At 43.2% G+C, this 20,566-nt stretch overlaps 3 protein-coding genes across 3 annotated transcripts in view; 1 reads left to right on the forward strand and 2 right to left on the reverse strand.

The window, feature by feature from the left end:
• ednrbb (endothelin receptor type Bb) overlaps positions 1-20,566 on the forward strand; it is a 46,317-nt gene that overhangs the window by 13,647 nt on the left and 12,104 nt on the right. The window contains exons 9-11 of the mRNA XM_088382121.1: positions 7,914-8,039; positions 14,823-14,923; positions 17,552-17,651. The gene's annotated coding sequence lies outside the window, so the exon portion shown is untranslated. The remainder of the gene's footprint in view (positions 1-7,913; positions 8,040-14,822; positions 14,924-17,551; positions 17,652-20,566) is intronic.
• On the reverse strand, positions 2,727-8,500 carry cnmd (chondromodulin). The gene is made up of 7 exons (XM_088382123.1): positions 8,109-8,500; positions 7,890-8,015; positions 6,088-6,228; positions 5,869-5,982; positions 5,639-5,792; positions 4,517-4,692; positions 2,727-3,670 (listed from the first exon to the last, which is right to left on the reverse strand). Exons 1-7 carry the CDS (start codon positions 8,163-8,165, stop codon positions 3,425-3,427), a joined length of 1,014 nt encoding a protein of 337 aa, XP_088238249.1. The 5' UTR covers positions 8,166-8,500; the 3' UTR covers positions 2,727-3,424.
• pcdh8.2 (protocadherin 8, tandem duplication 2) lies at positions 9,868-13,794 on the reverse strand. The gene is made up of 3 exons (XM_088383895.1): positions 11,194-13,794; positions 10,572-10,770; positions 9,868-10,501 (listed from the first exon to the last, which is right to left on the reverse strand). Exons 1-3 carry the CDS (start codon positions 13,618-13,620, stop codon positions 10,188-10,190), a joined length of 2,940 nt encoding a protein of 979 aa, XP_088240021.1. The 5' UTR covers positions 13,621-13,794; the 3' UTR covers positions 9,868-10,187.

Below are 20,566 nucleotides of genomic sequence, written 5' to 3' on the forward strand. Positions count from 1 at the left end.
TGTTCAAGAAATACAAAGAGCTGCAAATGTCAGACTCATTGGCTGGGCTGCAAGTGGTCACTCAACCATGGGATTAAAAGCATTTAAGCCTTGTATCACCCCCATCTCCTTTTTTTTTATTTCGGACCATTCAGCAGGGAAGGAAATGGAACAATCACTGGTGTTTGGGTGTTTATTGCTCTTGTGTGTGTGTTTGTGTGTGCGTGTGTTTGCCAGCATCTGTGAATATACCACAGTGCTTTCTTGCAGAAAAAAAAAGGTAGCATAATGAGCAAAGCCTAAAAGGTTTTCTGTGTTGTGGTTAAGGTGCAAAATGGTCTGTCACTACTGTTTATTTCATTCATGTCTGGATGTAATGGAAAACATGCAATCAAATGTAGGCCGCCGCGACTAGCAGAGTGCTTCACTTCACACTTCTAATGCCTCCTGGTCAACAGCAGGCATATTTATGGGCAGCTATTGACGTTTTTATACGGACCTCGAGGGAGCGTAGGGGGGCCTTGATTAGAGCGTGCCACAAAATAAATCCCGGACAAGAGGCATTCCGAGTGGCTTTTTAATTCAGTTGTCACAGCGGTGGCGTCTCCCGCCTGCGTTTTCTTGTTTCACAGTGATGAAAACGCAGGTGGAGGGTTGAGCGAATTCCGCCCGCCACCGCCGCAGACTTTTTTTTTCTTTTTTTTCTCTCTTCGCACACTAGTGGAGGTTTGCAGTGTGGCCGCTGGGCACAGTGGGTCAGTGCTCACAAAGCTCTGTTTGTTTCATGGGCCTGCAGGGCTGCCTGGGTAAGCTCGGCTCCAGAGGGATGCACCGTCTCACACGCTGAGCACGCTCTCTGACGCATTCATCTCCTCTCCTCAATAGGGGTTTATACGTCTCCTCTTATGAGACGGAGAAGGGAAAACAAGACTTTCTGCAAACAGGGCCTCGGGATAACATATTCCACTGTTGTTGCTCCCTCTTTTGTTGGAATGCCATCTTTCAGCGGTTGCTTGTGGTGAAATGGTGGGCTTTTTGTGTGTTGTTGTTGGTTTTGTTCTGTCTTTCTTTGTGCTTTTCATCTTCTTTGTCTTGCGCAGACACACGCTTTTGTCTCGTGCAGCTGTATCAACATATTCCGAGAAGGTGGGAGATAGTGCTCAAATGAAGAAATAGCTGACAGCAAAACGCACTAAAGCTCAGTTGAATTGAACTGAATTGTATGCATAGGGGGAACATGCAAATTTTACATCGCTGAGATTGGCTTCTGATGCTAGCAGCTAGGTAGCCACCACCTGTCAACCTTTTACCAAAATTCGATATGATTTTTTTTTTCTTTTTTATATAAATTCAGCTAGTCACTCTTAAAACTATCTTGCTGGTTTCATACTTGAAATTGTCCAAGGTGTATTCTCACCCAAAATCAACTGGGATGAAAAATTAATGAGCACAGCAGTATAGAAAATGAATTTCTGGATCCCCCAGTCACCCTGAAATGTTTCATCCGTTTGCGCTGTTTGACAAGAATGAGCCGGAATGATGTCGACGGCTATGTTCGCTTCTTGCCCAAAATGTTTTGTATCTTTCGGACTGCGGTGCCACCATCTTGTTGGACACTACAATGGCGCACCTCTAAAATCCGGCATATTTTCAACTCCTTGAACACCTTGAGAATGATACCCTCACATCACTCAAGTCCGAACGACACTGTTGTTGTGGGCGACGGCAATCTGCAGTCCACACATAAGTCAATGATTGAAGGGAGAGATGTGACACGCAGCAGGATGATTTAGTTTAATGACCATGGCGCTGACAGTGCTGTGATGGAAATTGGACTCCCCCCTGCAAATTTACATCACTGGAGGCTACTTCGGGGGGCTCTTTTGGCGGCTGCCATGCAGAGCGCGAGCCGTCAGGAGGTCCTGGATATGTCACGCTTGTCACCTTCCTTTAAGTGCATGTGCAGACGTGGGAGAAGGATTAATATTATATAGCCTACGGAAGCACACAGGACGCCTTATCAGCGGAGCAGATGTGATAAGCACCTCTACCCCCATGAAAACCCGCACAAATCTCCCGCAGAAGAGACAAGCATCTCTTTGTGTCGTTTCCTCACACTGCTGAGTTTCAATGCGGTTGTACGTGTTGGCAGATATGATGCAATTTCACATCTGTTGTAGTTTGATGTGCCTGGATCACACTGTGTGAAATCATCCTGATCGCAACACGGCTCCTCTCAATTATTTAGAGAGGTGGCATATGGCTTTGGAGATAGTAATCAGATTTCTTTTGATTTTTTATCCTTGTTCCTTTTTTTTTTTTTTTGGTCACAGCTATTCAGTGTAGCCCAAAAGCTCAAATAACAGCAGTGAAATAAAAGGCTGTGATCACATTATCGGGCCGCTCAGCTTCCGTACCCTCTTTCTCCTTTCACCAGGGTGAAGCAAAGAAAAAGGTTTAATCAAAATGTCACTTTTATAGAAATATTTTCCATCATCGCTACGACACTCATCTCACATTAGTTCACATCAATACAGATGTCAGCATGGGCAAATTGCATTGCCTTCAAACACATTGGGAGCTGTGAATGGAAGATGCGGCAGACCTCGCTGTCACTTCAGTTTTATCAGAGAAGTACGGAGTGGAACCATGGAAACAACATGTGACACATAAAAACACATGAAGGCCAGCCAATACTTAAACGACAATTTATTGCAAATGCTGCACTCGCAAAAGCGACACGATGTCAGAGGGATAGCTTTTAGCGTGCTGCAATACACATTAAGGCGCCAGAATACTTACATATGCTTGCTAATTGTAGACACTGTGTTTGTTAGTGTGAAAGAAAAAGAACTACTGCTTTTAAAATTGATATTACCAATACTTGTGTTTACCACTGCTGAATGCTGAGAGACACTACCGCTAAGCTAAAATGCTTAAGAATAAATAAATGAGGCTAGTTTGTGTATCATGGCGTATCGCAGCCAAGCTCAATAAAAGTTGCTACATGTAGGCAGAAATCACTTTTAAAATTTATTTGAAAAGTCTTATGGTATGACATCACTGTAATGTGGACATTTGGTGAATGCAATGATCTGATGATGCTTTGGCATCTGTGCTTTTTTGATTCCATTATTTGCTGAAAATGTTACTGAGCTAGACAAAAAGGCTTCTGTGATTCAGTTATTTCATTGGTTTAGCCGAGATATTTATTGGCCCATATCAGCGCTAGTGATCAAAAAAGACTTGTAAAAATGTCTTTATGCACTTTTATACGAAATTCTTTCCCCGCATTCACACAATCATGTTATGCTTCCGAGTTAACGTGCTATCATTCTTGAAATGTCCCGCTTGCGAGTAGTTCTCTGCTAGTCTAACTTAAAAAGAAAGTGTAGCGGCACACAAGCAGAAAGTTGAGCGACCTTTAGGGTCTTGGGTGCATCGCTTACACGATGCCCAAGATGCGTGCCACCCACCAGCGACACGGCATAATGACTCTGCAAGCTACCTGGCATCCTCTGTAGTTGTACGGCCAGGGCCAGTGGCCGCGCAGAGGCTCGCATATTCTCTGACAGTGCGTGTAGCTGCGCTGGCATTCGGCGCAGCAGATCCCCTGGTGGTCCAGCATGGAGTCAAAGGTCATGGCGCCTCCCTCGTCGGCGCCAGCGACGGTCCCTGTGCCTCCGCCGCGCTGCAAGTTTTTCAAGCAGTGTTACTTTTGATGAGCGATCTTTTTTAAAATTCATGCTCATTTGCAATTTAGATGGTCTGAATATAGGAAAAAAAAGTCCAAAGCTCTCATCCGGCCAAACATGTGACTGGGGTTCTCTTAGGCAATATGAATTTTTATAAGCAATGGGAGTTTTTGCATCACTTTTATAAGTTCAACAACTTGTGGTGGCAGCTGTTACCCTGGTGACCTGCAGTTTGGGCCGCTACCCACTCACTGTGACATACTAAACACTTATTTGTGAACACTCTTTCAAACTTTGTCCTTTTAGAGAAGGGAAACATCTCAAACATGCTGGATAGTGGCTCTTGAGGTCTGGAGCTTGACACTTGTGATCGATAGTATCTGTTTGACCATCATTGTGTCCTATTCATCCATCAATCCGTCCGTCCGTCCGTCCATCCATCCATCCATCCATCCATCCATCCATCCATCCATCCATCCATCCATCCATCCATCCATCCATCCATCCATCCATCCATCCATCCATCCATCCATCCATCCATCCATCCATCCATCCATCCATCCATCCATCCATCCATCCATCCATCCATCCATCCATCCATCCATCCATCCATTTTCATTTTTCTGTTATGGGAACTCGACTGTTTCTTTTCCAACATTCATTGTAACAGGGCCAGACGAATGCAAAGCAGTCGTGCGTGAAATTGTTGACAAAACAGCAAAGTTTCAATGGTTGTTGTTGCTTTCAAGGGTTTCTGCAGAGCTCTGTAAATGCCTCTTGACGGCTCATATAAAATTCAGCAGCTTTGAAGCCTGGTTTCGAGTACAACGCGCTCTACTCACATGATAGGGATTCTCTGGGTTGAATCCCGATCCCACATCTGACTGAAGCTCCTCCTCCCCTCCATCTTTTCCCAACCTGGAGGAGTCCTCCTTTGCCGTCACCTCCAACACCTCCACACGGGACTGCCGCTTGGCCCGTTGTGAGTCCCTCCTCCTCCTCTTCCCCCTTACCCCATCTGTCAGGGCATCCACAAGAGGCAAGAGTATTGGGTCAGCGTTCGCAAAGATGCCCACCGTGTCCTCCCAAGTGCAATCCTACATGGGCCCCAACCTCCTCAGACGTGGTGAATTATTCAATTAGCAGCAGTGATACGAAGTGGCCTTGCATATTTTATGACTATCCTTTTTTTTTTCCTACACAATACATCCACCTTTGTCGTTGTGTGTTCACATGTGTTTCACTCTAACTGGCACAAGTGTGTCGACAAACCGTAGACAGTTTTCCGTCAACTACTCAGGTCAGGCAAAACGACAGTTCAGACAACATAAATTCAAATACATTATTATTATTCCTGGTTGACATTAGCTAGAGGTGATCAGGAATAGGAAGTGCAAATGACTACTAAAACATTCTATAAGGATTAAAGAAGGGAATGAAGAGCCAGATTTAATTACATTGGCCCCTAGATGTTCCGCTGAAATTTGTCCTATTTTGGTGGAAAAGATGAAAAGTTATTTTGTTGTAGACTTGATTTCTCAACAGTAAAGACTCTGCCAGTCTGTTTGCCCGGTGAGCTCCATTCTTGATTTTATTTGCTAGGTTGTTACCTCCTATTTTTTGTTTGATTGGCTTGACTCAGCGGGTATTAAACAACTTGATGAAAGGAATTTAAATTGAATCTTGAGTAATTGTTCTTCTGCATCAATTGTTTTTTGTCAAGTATTGAGTGACTATATAGATTTCTGTGTTAGCTTCTTACACGATCCAACAAATATCACAAACTGGAGTATGGTCTAACTTCAATGCCAAATAAAATGACGATCTAGTGGGGCACTTCCCTCACACGGGCTTCCACTGGGATGAACTATGAAAGACTTTTGAAATAGACCAAAGCTGACCAATATCAAGTCAGTTCTTCCCCAGACTTTGGAATGCTGCGAGTCACTTTATGAAAAGCAAACCTTTGGGGATTAGTGGTTGGAGCCAGTAAATAGGTAGCTCTCCACACAGAGCCAGAATCTTGGGGCTCAAGAAAGTGATGTCCTTGAGCGGCTGCTCGGAAGAAACCCAGATGAGGAACTCTTCATCAAACCTCACAGGCATGTCTTCATCAGTCTGCCAGGAGAAGCAGAAGAACTCAGAAAAAGTGGAAATTGTGACATTCAAGAGAGGCCAGTGTGCATATACCGACCGGGTCAGACATCAGTGAGTCTTTATTGTGAGCTCCCAGGCGAGGTAGGTTGCCTTTGATTTGGGATTTTATATAACACTTGTCTCCCCCGAAGAATCGGATTGCAGTTATTCCCTGCGCCAAATCACAGAGATGCCATGTTTACACTCACAGCTCTGCGAAAACACACAGACTGAACGTCGGCTCGACCTTTTTAGCGACGGGGGCAAAGTCACTCACGCTTTGAAAGTCCCGGATCTCCACGGCTTCCTCGTCTCCGCTGCCCGTTTTGAACATTTCCACGTTGTCGTCGGAATCGATTTCCACGGAGCCCTCCCTCACCTCCCCGTTGATGTTCATGCTATAATGAGCGCTGTACACCTGCAAGCGTTCAACGCGGGACGTTAAATGAGTCGTTAGTGAAGTGGGAAGCGCTGGAAGTGCAAAGGGGCTCGGGGAAACAAGTGCAATGCTGCTTTTGCTTTCCTCGTGTTGGCTCGCATTCGAGAAGTCCTGTGTGCTTTGTGCTCAGCAGGAGCCGAGCCAGGGGGCGCTGTGAAGGGGGTGGCAAGAGGGGCGATGGGTAGCCTGCTGATCTTTGCTCTACAGGTGAGCTCATTACGATGCGAGTCAACATAGAAATACACGGTGGGCTCACAAGCATTTGATGTGCTTTGACAAACATATTTCAAAATGCATGTTTTACATTTGCATTAAGGTGATTGACAGGCGTTCCTCATTATTTTTTTTCTTTATAGAACAACGTCGCATTGAGCAAAATTCGATTGTTTTACATCGTTATACTGGGACGTGCACTTCACTACTAAAACAGCTTCAGATGACTACAAAAGTGTTGTAGTGTCTTTCTAGCACCACCTGCCACTATGGAAATTCATCTATCTGTGAATTACCCAATTAATTTGGAATGTGGAATTTGGGCAAACTTTGAGTTTTGGAACTTGGCTAAAATCGCTGCTTTAAACCAAAACGGTCGACCTCTCGTTCATTTTCGGACTACTTGAAATGATCTATGTTTGATCTAGTTTTGATTTTGATCTATGTGTGATTTAGTTTTGAACACAAGGATTCTAAAAGTGCCTGTGGACTGCCTGGATCCCTAAAAAGCCTTTTATTAACTCATCATGTCATCATACCTTGCAACTTGCATCAATGCAGTGGCAAAGAGTGGGTTGCCACTACTTGAGGCAAGTCAAGAACTTGCCCCCCCTAACAAAAGGACCCGCAGCATGAGTCTCGTCTCATTTTCCCAGCTTTTTGTGACATCTTGTTTTTAGCATAGTTGAAGTGAGTCAAAACCTATTTGGCCTGAGCATTGCTTTATCCATTCACATACTTACATAACGCCAATGGCATCTCAGATGGAAAAATATGCAGCGTTGGATTCTGCCATGACTCTTGACCAAATACTCTACTACTATCTTATATTTCTAAAAAATAGAGTTTAATTCAAAAAATAGTGGTGGAATTTAGTTTCATTTTATTTTGTCAAATAAATATTGACTTTGTAATATTTTCTCTTAAAATGACCTTGAGCAATATCTGAATTTGCATGTCCTCATTTGATATTTTTGCCTAGTTGACAATCATGCTTTAATTTAAAAAAATCAGGTTAGTGAGTAGTTTTTATCACCGGATGCCTACTTATTTTTACTCAAATGATTACTTACTACTTGAATACAATTTGTAGCTACGGATAGGCTATGGTTGGACGTTTTCTGCTTTCAGCATACTTTAAAGCTGTAAATTAATTGAACCAAGGCATCTCTCACAGTACATTCCAATTGTCCAAAATGTGGTCACAAAGATTAATTGCTTTCTTGTTTTACATTTAATCACTTTGCCTGTCACTGTACATGGTTGGCAAAGATAGAGCATAGAATATTTACGAATAAGTAATTTGTGAACCGATTTAGTGAAACTGGAAATAAGCGATGCCTTCAAAGCACCTTTCATGATGAGTCGTTGAGTTTTGGGTCTTTGCTGAGATTTATCATTATTAAAATCCCATAGCGGACACTTACATTCCTTTCGTTTTCCTTCCTCAGAAGGAGAGCGGCCATGGAGGCGCAGAGCATCAACACGGCACCGACGGAGAGAGCCACAGCGCCATATCTCAGCAGCCCAGCGGTCCCCGAGGGAGTTTTGACCTTTGCGGATTTCAAAAGACCCAAGTAAGACGCATCAGTCAGAGCCTTACATCTGCGGTGTAATATAAATCGAAAGGCTACACTTTGTCTTACCCGATGCGCGAAAGGCTCAAAAGCACAACTTGGTTGAGTTTTTGGGTGTCCTTCCATTGTCGCCCTGCCTCTCGTCTTCCCTGAAAACTCTCCCTCTGAGACTCCCGTTGTGGCCCGAGGTTCATTTTCACAGGTCAGTGTGAATGACGTGCAGAGGAATTTTTTCCCTCTTGATGTTACCTGTGGGCGTGTCGGGCAGTAGTGCCAAACTAAAACCACTTTTATTTTTATTTCAAAAGTCTGAACTGAGTGATAAGTGTCATCAACTGCAGAGGCGGAAAGCTTGTTTCAGTTTGTGTGCTCCAGTGTGATTAATGCTGCCTTTATCCTCTTAATAGTTTAATGAGCTCTGTGATCCGCAGCACTGCGTCGTAGCGTCAGCACGCACAATCAAACACGAGCGCAGGGCTTAATTCATTAAGGTCGCGCTTGGAAAGCCAACTCGGCGGTCGGGGCCAGTCACATGATCTCACTCACGCTACAAATGGAAAAGAGCGAGGGGGGGGTGGGGGAACAAACAGGGTAAGAGAGTCAAATATGCAGTGCTGCTGTTGCTTGGAAACAGATTGAACCTCATTTTCTGGATAATTGGTATGCTGGAAGGCAATCAGAAAGGTGATGGAGTTATTTGACCTTTGAAAAAAAAAAATGCAATTGTGAAGCGCATTTGATCAACAACGCAGTATTTGCATGCAAATTGAAGGCAGCACACGGAATGACTACGACACTGTCTTATGCACGTTATCAGTTTAGCACAAGACCACATTTAGGAGCCAGATGAGGTTATTTAGCCAATTTTCACATTCATTTTATGAGCTTTCATGCAAAAAGTAATGAACTGTAATGGTTGGGAAATGAGCATATTGAAAATAAATAAATGAATGAATAATGACAAGAATAACACATTACGGCATTTGTCATTATTCATCACTTGAGAATTTAGTTGGACTTGGGCAAAAACTATGTGTTCAGAAGAACTATTTAATTTTCTTCAGTTTTTAATCTGCATTAAAGTTTTGGCAAATTATAGCAGTTTTGCAGTGAATTATATTTTGGGGAGCTGTATTGATTGTGAAATTAGCATATTTTAAGTGTTTGGGTTTCTGTTGTTACACAATGTCAAAATGAAATGAATAAATGTATAAACACACGTCTTTTAGCAGTTTGGGAAAGTTTTTAGTCATTTCAGTCGACATTTTGGGCACAGCAGGTCTGAATATTGATGAGATTATTCAGATGAATCTATTTTCAAGATCATTTGGTTGCATTTTGTATAGAAAGTGCGATGATTGGATTTTAAGGGGTTGTTTTTTTTGTTAGTGAATAGTTTCATATGGATATAAAAATGTTTACATCCATGGCAATCTATAATTTTTTGTCATTTACATTCATGAAAATAAATTAGTAAGTGAATCGATTAATAAATACATATAAATAATGCCCATATTTTCAGATGAGCAGTTAGTAGGATTTTCTACAAAATGTAGTATTACTTATTTGAATCCTATATGGCATTACAGCATTTATGTGAAATCTTATGAGTTGTCAATAAAAGAGATTTTAGACCAGTGAGAATCTATGGCAATAATAGCAGAAGAAATACATATTTTCAATTGAAATGTGATTACTTTTACCAAAGTGGGGTGGCCATTTTGGAGCCTTTTTGACCAAATTAAATTATCAGCTATATATATCAATTGATCATATCGTGCAATTTCAGAAAAGATGCCAGTATTGACTTGTAAGACAAACATTCATTTTTCATTTTTTTATTTGTGCAACAACGTGACCAAGAAAAAAAAAAAACACCACTAACAATGTTCATATTGATTGTTTTTCACAGCAGAAGAGCCCCTTGATGCCCCATGTCCCCTTTTAAATAACACATGCTCTTGAAAAGTCATAATAAAAGTCCTTATCATTTACACTGAAGCCTTATGAAAAATATATTATTAATGTACAAAATTTTGCATATTCCACATGATCTTACACGTTAAGATAGGCCAACAGACAAATGACATACAACCAATCACAACACACAGTCGAGTCAGTTACAGTGTAGTGTACAATGGAATGTTTTTAAGAGTTTGTGTACTCTGGAATGGAGATCTCGTCAGTTTCCTGTATTCTGGCAGGTGTGGGCGGGCCGACGAGAATATAATCAAACTCCTGGTGTTGAACTTTTTCGTACACGCTTTGCAGGCCGTTGCCTTTGGGCACGTGCGATGGATAGTAGTGTTCCCTCCTGGTGTCCCGAGGAAGCGAAGCCGTCTTGGAGAAAGTCGTCAGGTTGGACCCGGAAGCCACGCTGGTATTGGGCCTGGTGGCCGACGGGCTCCAGCATCTGTCCGAGTGGCCCAGCACTTTGCACTCGCTCGTGCACGCCCACAGAGCTGCGGAGGAGAACGACATTCATTGTTTGACCTCGATGCGAGATAATTGCCACGACGCCGTGATGCTCACCGTTTGTGGGGGGCGAGTCTTTTTTGTGCACGTCCCCGCTTATGTCGGAATCGCTGTCGTTAAAGTCGCTGTCCCCTTTGCCGCTGTCCTTGCCGCTGATGTGAGGGTCCCTCGCTGAGATTGTTGTGAACGAATTACCCTTCCATATTGTTATTGGTCTGACGGCTTCCTTGCCGTAGCCGGGCAGAGTGGAATAGCCCTGAAAGTCACAGAAGAGAGGAAATGAGCCGAGGTAAAAGGCAAGACACACTTTCATTATGTCCACAATCCAATGATTCAACCAGTGTTGACCTCTACGCTGTTGAGGTGGTCTATCTCGGCTGGGTGCGCCTTTGACTGGTTCCCAGCCAATCACAATCACACATGGAGGCAAACGCTCAAATTATCGGTGATCCATGAATGCATTTTCTACACAGCCTTTCCCGTTCAGGGTCGAGCAGAGTAGGCACAACGCTTCACCCCAGGCGAAAAGCGGCCTCCACCCTTGACTGGTCACCAGTCAGCCACAGGGCTCGTATAGCAACCGACACGCATTCAAACCATTAGAGTGGTAACACTCCCTCCCTGCACTGAAGTTATCCAAATGCGCCAACAGACTATTCGCATCCCTTGACTGACTTACCTTTAATTTGCCCTCCACGACCCTGTTGTTGGGCTCAAAGACGCCCGCCGCCTGGTGCCCGTCCTCGCAGGTCATCTCGGCCACATTGCTGGCGGCCACGGGCGGCTGCTCGGGGAAGGTGTGCGGCTCAAAGGCTGTGCCCATGTGACCGACGATCAGCTTGTCCACGCGTCCGCTCTCCACACTCTCGGCCTTTTTGGGCGCCTCCTCCCTGTCATCGTAGCCCTCCCTCGTCTCTTTCCTGCGGCGGCTGCAAATGGTTGTGATGAGAATGATAGCCAGCAGGAGGAGGGAGCAGCTCCCCGCCAGGATGATAATGACGGCCACGGACGTGTCCCACTCAAATAGATACTCGTCGCCGTCCTGAGCGGATGAGGGCACGCTGGGGACTGTGCCCTCGATGAAATTGAAGTGTATGATCGCACTGGAGGTCAGAGAAGGAGAGCCGTTGTCGCTGACTGACACCACCACTTTGACATTGTCCGTGAGGTCGTACGTCAACTGTCGGCTCACGTGCACCTTCCCTGTGTCTTTGTCTACTGAGAAACCCAGCAGCCCCCCTTCTGTGATTTTGTAGGACAGCTGCGCGTTCAGGCCCTCGTCTGCGTCCGTGGCCTTTATCTGCGTAACCACGTAACCCGCAGGGGCGTCTTTAGGCAGAAAGACATCCGCAGAGCCTTTGTAAAGAGGCGGTTCGATAATAGAAGGCTCGTTGTCGTTCTGATCGACTATTTTCAAACGGATGACGGCCGTGCTCTGCAGCTGCGGGGAACCGCCGTCGCTGGCTTGGACGTGCACGTCCAACTGCCTCATGACCTCGTAGTTGAAACTTCGCAGGGCGTAGATGGACCCTGACACCGAATTGAGCGAGACAAAGGTGTTCACGGGGGACCCCATAATCAGACTGTCCACGAGTCTGTAGGTAATTTTACCGTTGTAGGCCAAATCGGCATCTGTGGCCTCCACGGTGGCGAGGTAGGCTCCGGGGGCGTTGTTCTCCGCCACCGACACCTCGTACACGGGCTTGGTGAAGTGGGGCGCATTGTCGTTCTCGTCGCTGATTCGGATGGTGTACTGGGTGATCTTTCTGAGAGGGGGTGACCCGAAATCCTCGGCCATGACTGTGAGGTTGTACTCGCTGATCCTTTCGCGGTCTAAGGGGGCAGCTGTCACTATCATGTAGCTGTCCTCATAGGCTTGCCGTAGTTTGAAGTGGTCGTGACCGTAGAGGGTGCAGTGGACTTGGCTGTTGACCCCAGAGTCCCGGTCCGAGGTTGTGACCAAGGCCACCAGGCTGTCCTTTTCCGCTGCCTCACTTATGTGTGCTGTGCCCGTGGTGATAGAGGTCATGGGGGTGATGCTGATGCCTGGTGCGTTGTCATTGACGTCGCTCACGTGAATGACGATTTTGCAAACCGAGGGCGTCGGGTTGGGGCCCAGGTCGGTGGCTTGCACGTCCAGCTCGTACGTACGCTTGTCCTCAAAGTCCACCGGGCTCCTGAGGGTCAGGCGGCCCGATTTGCTATCCACGTGGAAAAGATCCCGGATCTCGTGAGAAACCTGTTTTCCGAAACCGTAGACAACCTCGCCATTCGGACCTTCGTCAGCATCTACCGCATTCAGGTCCAGGATCACGCTGCCGACCGGTGCGTCCTCTGGCAAACTCACCGAGAAACTATTTTGATCAAAAACTGGACTGTTGTCGTTAAAGTCCGTCACTCGGACGGTTATCTTGGTCGAACCGGACCTGGATGGGTTCCCGCCGTCTGTGGCCGTCAGATCCAAAGGGAGCGATGCCTGTTTCTCCCTGTCAAGCTCCTTCATTAATACCAATTCTGCATATTTAACCCCATCTGCTCTCAGGAGCACATCAATGGTGAAGTGACTGTTGACAGAAATCTGATAGCTTTGGATGTAGTTGGAGCCCACGTCCGCGTCCACGGCCGGGTCCAAAGGAATATGAGAGCCCACGGCTGCGTTTTCAGAAATCTCCACCACAGACTCGGCGCTGGGAAACTCCGGAGAGTTGTCATTGATGTCTTTTACCTCCACCTCGACGTGGATCAATCTGTAGCGCTCTTTGGAAAAATTCACCACATCAAAAGTGACGAGACACTGTGGAGTGTGTCGGCACATTCTTTCCCGGTCCATCCGTTCCCCGACGCTCAGTTGCCCGTCGCTCTCCCTCACCCGGATGAACGAGTCATTAAACTGCCTCATCATTCGAAAATTGGTCCTGGAGGAGTGGGGCGGGTTCAAGGACATGTCCTTGGCCAGGTTTCCGATCACGGTGCCCGCCGCCTCCTCCTCATTGCACTGGTAGCGGATCGTATTCCCCTCGGTCCGAGCCAGAGAGACGCAGAAAAACGGATGAAAGGAGAGCACAAATATCCACCAGTGGTAATGAGTAGACCTAATAAATTGCATGTTGATAGTATCCACCGGGACAGCAGAGTGAGAAATCCGTTCAGCTCTGGAGCGAACTCGCCGCGCACCGACACTGAGAGCTGCGAGCGGGCTGCGGGGAGAAAGTTACTTTGCGCCTTTACGCACACGCAGCAGCCAGTCACGGACACGCGTGTCGACGCGTCCCCGACACCTCCAGATTCTGCACTGGCGGGGTTTCGAGCGCACGTCGCGCTAATAAGACCAAGTGTGGCCAATCCGCGTCTTTAGAATTATATATTTATATCGAAGAAACGCACACATGCGAGCCTGTTGTTGGGGCGCATGAAGGCAATTTGAAGACGTGCATAATCATAATGCACCGCTTTGTAATAGTTTCGAGCGCTGTTTATCGCCTAGTTGCAGCTTTTATTTACTGGAGGAAAAGCAAATTTCTTCTCTCTTTTGATGTGCACTTATTGTATTTTTCACCCGTCAATGTGAGCGTGCGTGCTTTTTGCGGGTGCGCGCAAAAACCATTAATTTAGCTGGTGTTGCCTTTTTTTTTCTTTAAAAACACACACACAACAATTGCACGGCTCTCTCAAATTAAAACGTTATCTGCAGATTTGACTAAAATGACAAAAGAGAAGAAATCAATGGAGAGCTATTGTGCTGGTCAATATATTGCAGCGTATCATCAACCATCCCAGATTAAAAAAAGAGGGGGAAATGGGAAAAAGGAGAAATACATTCGCAAATGCACATTCGGCCATTTATTGAAGGGACAATTAAATGTAGTTATACAGAAGTATGAAAGACTTTTGGCTTCATAAAAGCAATTTATTTACATTCACTTTCATTATGTTGTTAGATTTTACAATAGAGTTCTATTTTTCTTTATTAAAAATATGCAACAAAGAAATTGTGCTGTGTGGCTGGGAAGAATTAATGGCATGTCAATTTATTTCAGCGGAGAAAATTGAAATTGAAAACGCTTGGGTTGATTGCAATGTCAACACAATCTGTATGCTAAATTTCTTTTCTGTTTTCTTATAGTTCTGTTTTATTGAGTAGTTTGCTCAGTGAGTTTGTCTGACCTCTAACTCTAACTTTATATGCTATGTCGAGCAGTGGAGTCACTTGGTTGGCATGGAAACAGCATAGTGGGCAGGGTTGGACGTTTGTGATGTAAATATTTGACTGATGAGTGATCTAAATATCTTTTTTTTTTGTCTTTTCAGATTTTACCAGAGGAGTGGGTAGCAAGAAAACTGAGTGCTGCAGCCAAACGGAGACTGTGGACTATCGTATCGCGGCATTGAGACAAAGCCACATCGCAATGGTGCGTGTATTTCTGTCATTTTTGTCTGCCACCCAAATCATGATTTAGCACAAAAAAAACATCCGCTCAGGCTCTAGTTTCTGGTTTTATGACAGCAGTACAATAATAAGTAAGATTTAAAAACTTCAATTTAATGGACATGTGCTGTTCCTTCTGGTGCATACACATCGTGCCCACCAGAGATATAGACACACGTGAAAAAGAGTTTCACAAATGATTCAACAAGGTGGAGCAATATTAGTCATTTTTTACAAAGCATAAAGAATATATGCCTGAAATACCGATTTGTTGTCTGTCGACAAGTGTTGCGCCATCGTTTGTGTTGAAATCTCTTTTGCTTAAGGGTTATACTGTAATTAGGACACCATGACACCAGTGCTCTTAGTTAGCCCGTGGATGGGATTTTGTATTGTTTGTTAGCATTAAGCTAAACAGGCTGTCTTAAGTATGTGTGGTGCTTTTTTATACACAGGTAGTTAAGGTTACCTTGTACACAGGGCAATGCTAATAGTAACAAATAGTTTAGCCTTTTACTTACATAAGAAGTGGTCATAAATTGGATACACAAGCTCATGTTTGCCAGTATACACCATCATATTCAGGGAATTTTTTTTTACTCTACCTCCTCCGTGTTTTTTTTGCTTTATTCTTTACTTTTTGACAGAGAGATGAGTTGAAAGAAGTGACAAATGCAAAGCCTAATCATTTTTTCCCTTTGCTTATTTGCCGCCCATTTCTATTCAAGCATCTTTATTTTCCCCATGTCAATTTTTTTTTGTCTGCTATACATCTTAATGAAAAGATGTTGAAGATGACAGATTGTGTCCATTTGGCTGCGAGTGATCTGCCATCAGTCACGCCGTGTGCACACTCACCACGTAAGACAAAGACTTTGACAATAATGAAGTGAAACGTCGGGAAAAGCCCACAGAGGCACAGTGAAGTGGAAGAGGATGCAGCTGACAGCGGTGTTGGAGCTGCGTTACCCTCGCAATCTTCATGTTCCTCAAAGAAAATATCACACTGGGAATAAAATGTTTTGAAACAGCAATTCACAGTAGCACAGTACTACCCAGAAATGTCATCAATTTAACAGCAGCCTGAGCTACAGAGGCTTCTGATGTAAAGATATATTTTTTAAAACTGTTATTCTTGGACAGCAAACGAATCAACAGCGCCTCTGCTGGCTGCCTTCGAGTAATGCGCTCTATTTTGGCTCATTTGCACGATTAACTAACAATCAACTGCACACAAACAGCTGAATTCTGAACTATTAACCAATTACACTTCTAACTCATTTTAACACTTTGTACATTTGGCTTTCAATTTCCCTAAATGAATTGCTTGCTTTTTGTGCCTATAAAGGGTTTTACTTGACTCGATTAGAAATTTCCCAGAGCAGGTTGCCCCCTATGGTCAGATAATATGAATATGTCACCATTTTCACTTTTTATATTTTATTTAACCTTTATTTACCCAGACTAACAATTAAGAACAAGTTCTTATTTACAACTACGGCCTGACCCAAAGAACAATGGCTCATTGAGGGGAGTGGGGGGATGGAGTGCTAAAAAATAAATAAATACATAAAACAAGGTTATATAAATACACAATCAAAAATAAAAAAAACATCAGAAAACTGTACAGGCAGTGTGTTAAGTAACATTTATAACCTTCATATAAGTATAACATTAAGTCACAGTTTATTGCCAATACACATTAAAATTAACTGTCACACACATGTAAAAAGATAACATGTACATTTATTTTCACTGCTTTGAATAAGAATGTTTGCAACACAATACACCTTTATTTATAAAGCGCTTTTGCAACAGCCGTAGCTGTAACAAAGCAAGAAAAACATGTTGCTTAGGAAAAACGTTCTGTAACACTATAGAAAAACCAAGAGTTGTCTTTTTTGTTCCGTTCGTGCAAGAAAGAGAGCTTGTACAGAGGTCAGGCGTACAAGGTCTCCTGACTTGTACAACACCTGAAAAGAAGCCTTGCTTTTAACAAAGTTATTAACAATTGGAAGGGCGCTTTCAAGAATAAACTTCAGCCATGGACAACATGCTGCTACTAAAGACAAAATCATGATTTGATTACATGTGGCATGGGTTGAATTTCAAATTGGCCAACATTTTTACTGTACGCATGATGCTAACTTGTGTACACCGTTAAAACGAGTTTGTGATTAAGATCCTGAGCAAAAGTTAATTAATTTGTCCATATGGAAGCCTCACACTAAATTTGATCAAAATCTGTTCAAAGTGATTGTGGTAAACAATCGTACGCACCACCTGCAAAAAGGCAACTTTATATATTAAATATTTATCATTGGGCGAACGTGAAGAGGTGCTGCCATCTTTTATACTGAGCGTATTTCCTCAGTAGCACGAATTGAGGAACTCTGTTGCACAAGCTTCAAATTCTCACCCTCAAACGCTCTTCTTCCACAGCAGTTGATCCTCAAATGAATTACTCTTTGTCTGATTGAACAAGACAGGTCCAAAGGGTGAGCGAATCTGTTAAAACCTGACAACACATCCTTTGACATCATTGTCATGTTTTGATAAGTGGCTATTAAATCAACTCATTTTGTTTTGTTTTGTTGTTTGACCATCACAGATGTCCTTCTTCCGGAATTGGCTGCAAGGTGGACTGTCCTTGCTTCATTCTCTTGGAAAACACAATAAAGACTGCAGCCCACAAGTTCAACTGCTATAAGGTAAAAGAAATACAATACATTTATTTTTCAAAAAAGAATACATTTAAAGCACCTGCTGCAGGTTAGACTTATTTCTTTCACTCTTGTGTCAGCCTGTGTTGGTTTCTGTTGTTAGTTGGGGGTGGGGGGCACAAACCAAATTCCTGCCAGAGAGCATCCAGACTGTTGGAAAACACAAGAAAAAAAGTCGGAAAAGTATCGTAGAAAACAAATTTGAAGAAGCTAGCTGAACAAGCCACTTCATCTGAAATCTGAATTGAAATTCAGCTTCCTGTATGCATATTACTACTTTCAAATTCTTAACAGTTGAGCTACTCCCTTACCAAAAAAATCCTACCTAGCATTCCATCATCCATCCGTCTGTCCGTCCACCCATCTGTCCGTCCATCTGTCTGTCGCGAACATGCAAATTTGTTAGAATGCAAGACAACATAAGAACAACATATAGGACGGCAAACGAAGATTCAAACCCTGAACCAGAAATCCAAGGCAGCCGTGCTCACCACTATCCCGTGGTGCCGCCACCTGTCCTTCCATACATTAAAAACGATTCCTGTGTAAGCAACCTGCGATACCAAGCTCTCAATGTAATGTACTTTTAATGAAGTAAATAAAAGAGCAGAGTGCATCGCGGCTGCTTCATTAAACAGGCCGATAAACACTTACTGCTTCTTTCACCAGCATTTATATGCGTACGTTACGTAGGCTGATTTTTACTTTAATGAGAACAGAGGTGATTATAGTTTTGGTGTAGGCGATCTTTTTCTTTGGATTACATGGAACCGGGTCAAACGGCGCCGCCTCTCGATGGATTATCACACAACAATAGAGCATTATTTTCTGTAGATGTGTGTGAATCTATGCTTACTGCATTGTTGTTTTAGAATGGAAAGAAACTATTTAGCAGATGGTGAGGTAAAAAAAAAATGCAGTCTTTGGCCTGAGCCTCATTTGCATATTTCGTTTTGGACTCTCTTGTCTTGCTATCTGAAATGCAGATGTAGAATATTTTCTGCGTGATGTTCAAGATGAATTGTGACTCAGTCTGACAGAAGCGATCATTACAGTGTGGGGAGCAAACACTTTACATAAATCATTCATCTTGTGAATGACTTTTTTCTTACTTTCTGTATGCCGCGTTCTACATTATACTTCATTATGACCGTTGAAGCATTTATCCAAATGTTGAAATGGTTCCCGGAAGAGTGATCCATCATCAAATTAAAACATGACACAAATGGAAAAAAAAATCTACTAGGACTTGCAATGATTGTTTTCATTTAATTGCACTATTCGTGGCACTTTCTTTGAAAGTTTGTCATATTACAACGCATCGCCGAGCTAAGTAGGAAGCTAAGCGGTTAAATGGGAAATATAGGCGAATTAAAAAAAAAAAAATCTCTCAAATTTACAGTTGGCCCACAGACACAATTCCACGTTTAATGGGATTGTAAATGCATTCCGTTTCAAGAGCTCGCCTTTGCATTTCAAGTTGTCTAATCACAGCGGTCCGTAATATGCCTGCAGAAATGCCACGATAGTCTGTGCTTGTGGAGGGCACTCCGCCTCACGCTCTCTCACTGCGATTAGAACTCGGCAGCATATTACAGTGCCGGAGCTCAATTGAATATTGCTCCACTGGGAGCGCGCTTGCTTTAAAGGACTCAATATTCGGGCTCTTTAAGGCACTATAATTCTTCCTTTTTGCACATGTCTCCTACTTATGTGCCTCTGCATTGGCCTTCAATACTTTTTTTTTCTATACCTTTTATAATTCTCAAGTGTTCAGGGTTAGCTTTGGGATGTTTATTGTTTGGTAGATGTTGATGGCAGTTCTTTTATTTCTTCATATAAAATAAGTCCAATAAAAATGTACCTCAAGTACAATACACATCACGAGCGAATATTTTCACGTTACATTATGTGCACCTATATGCGATGCGTTGCACTTCACATATGTCGCTGTGCTCATTGGAGAGCAATTAGAGTGATTTTTTTTTACTTTTTTTGCTTGAGGAAACGGCAACTTGGTCTCAAAAGGAGACGGGACTTGAGGCCATGCCGCCCTGGCAGCAAATAACATACAGAATAACTGAATTCATAAGCAGCTGGTTTGTTTTCGTGCAAATGTTTTTCTGTTTTTCGACACTTTGAACATCTCAGCGCTACCGTTTTAAATATCAAAAGCTTTTCGCTCTAGTACAGTGGGATGTCCAAAATTGACCAGTCTGTTTCATGATGCAGTTTGACTTGAGAACTCTGTTAATCAGCTGGACTTATATTAGGTCTTCTAAATCAATTCCCCCCCAAAAAAAAACCCCAAAAAAATCTGTCTTGTTGTTTTTCAATCTTTGCCTGTGATGGACCTTATTCTCGGCAATGTGTTAAGAATTTCCGGTGGAAAGGTCAGACTGCTCCGCTGTCAATATGTTACAAAACACTGTCTACGTTACCTGACTGAAAAATAACCTCCGTCGTTCATTGTGAGATAGCCTAAGGTTGTGTAAATAGGTCGTTTTGTGTTAATACTTTTCAAGGTTGAAATGGAATCAATGCGAAGAGATGGCTTCTACAGCCAACACTGTGGCGAGTTGCCATATACAGCTTCATCCAACAAAAACTAACAAAATAACAAACAAAAAAAGGTATTTTCTATAATGAAACAAAATAACAGCGGTTTTAAAGAAATAACTAATATTTTCGCTGAAACTAACCAAAACTATAATTACAGCAAAAATGTCCTTCGTTTATGTCTCTGCCAAATAATTCCATACATGAGTTGTCAAGGTTCAATTAAATTATATTTTGTTTTTGGTATTCTTTTTTTCCCAAGTGGTTACATTCGCTATTATATACCGTATTTTCCGGACTATAAGGCGCACCGAACTATAAGGCGCACCTTCAATGAATGGCCC

Source organism: Syngnathus floridae, chromosome 8, assembly GCF_059516105.1.
Source record: "Syngnathus floridae isolate MCC-2025c chromosome 8, RoL_Sflo_1.0, whole genome shotgun sequence".
Taxonomy (NCBI): domain Eukaryota; kingdom Metazoa; phylum Chordata; class Actinopteri; order Syngnathiformes; family Syngnathidae; genus Syngnathus; species Syngnathus floridae.

Coding starts and splice junctions, on each gene's coding strand:
- cnmd (XM_088382123.1), bottom strand. CDS start 8,165: ATGGAAGGACACCCAAAAACTCAACCAAGTTGTGCTTTTGAGCCTTTC. Junction 8,016..8,108: donor TTGAGCCTTTCGCGCATCGG/GTAAGACAAAGT, acceptor AAATCCGCAAAG/GTCAAAACTCCCTCGGGGAC. Junction 6,229..7,889: donor GGAAGGAAAACGAAAGGAAT/GTAAGTGTCCGC, acceptor GAACGCTTGCAG/GTGTACAGCGCTCATTATAG.
- pcdh8.2 (XM_088383895.1), bottom strand. CDS start 13,620: ATGCAATTTATTAGGTCTACTCATTACCACTGGTGGATATTTGTGCTC. Junction 10,771..11,193: donor TCGTGGAGGGCAAATTAAAG/GTAAGTCAGTCA, acceptor TGTGACTTTCAG/GGCTATTCCACTCTGCCCGG. Junction 10,502..10,571: donor AGACTCGCCCCCCACAAACG/GTGAGCATCACG, acceptor TCTCCTCCGCAG/CTCTGTGGGCGTGCACGAGC.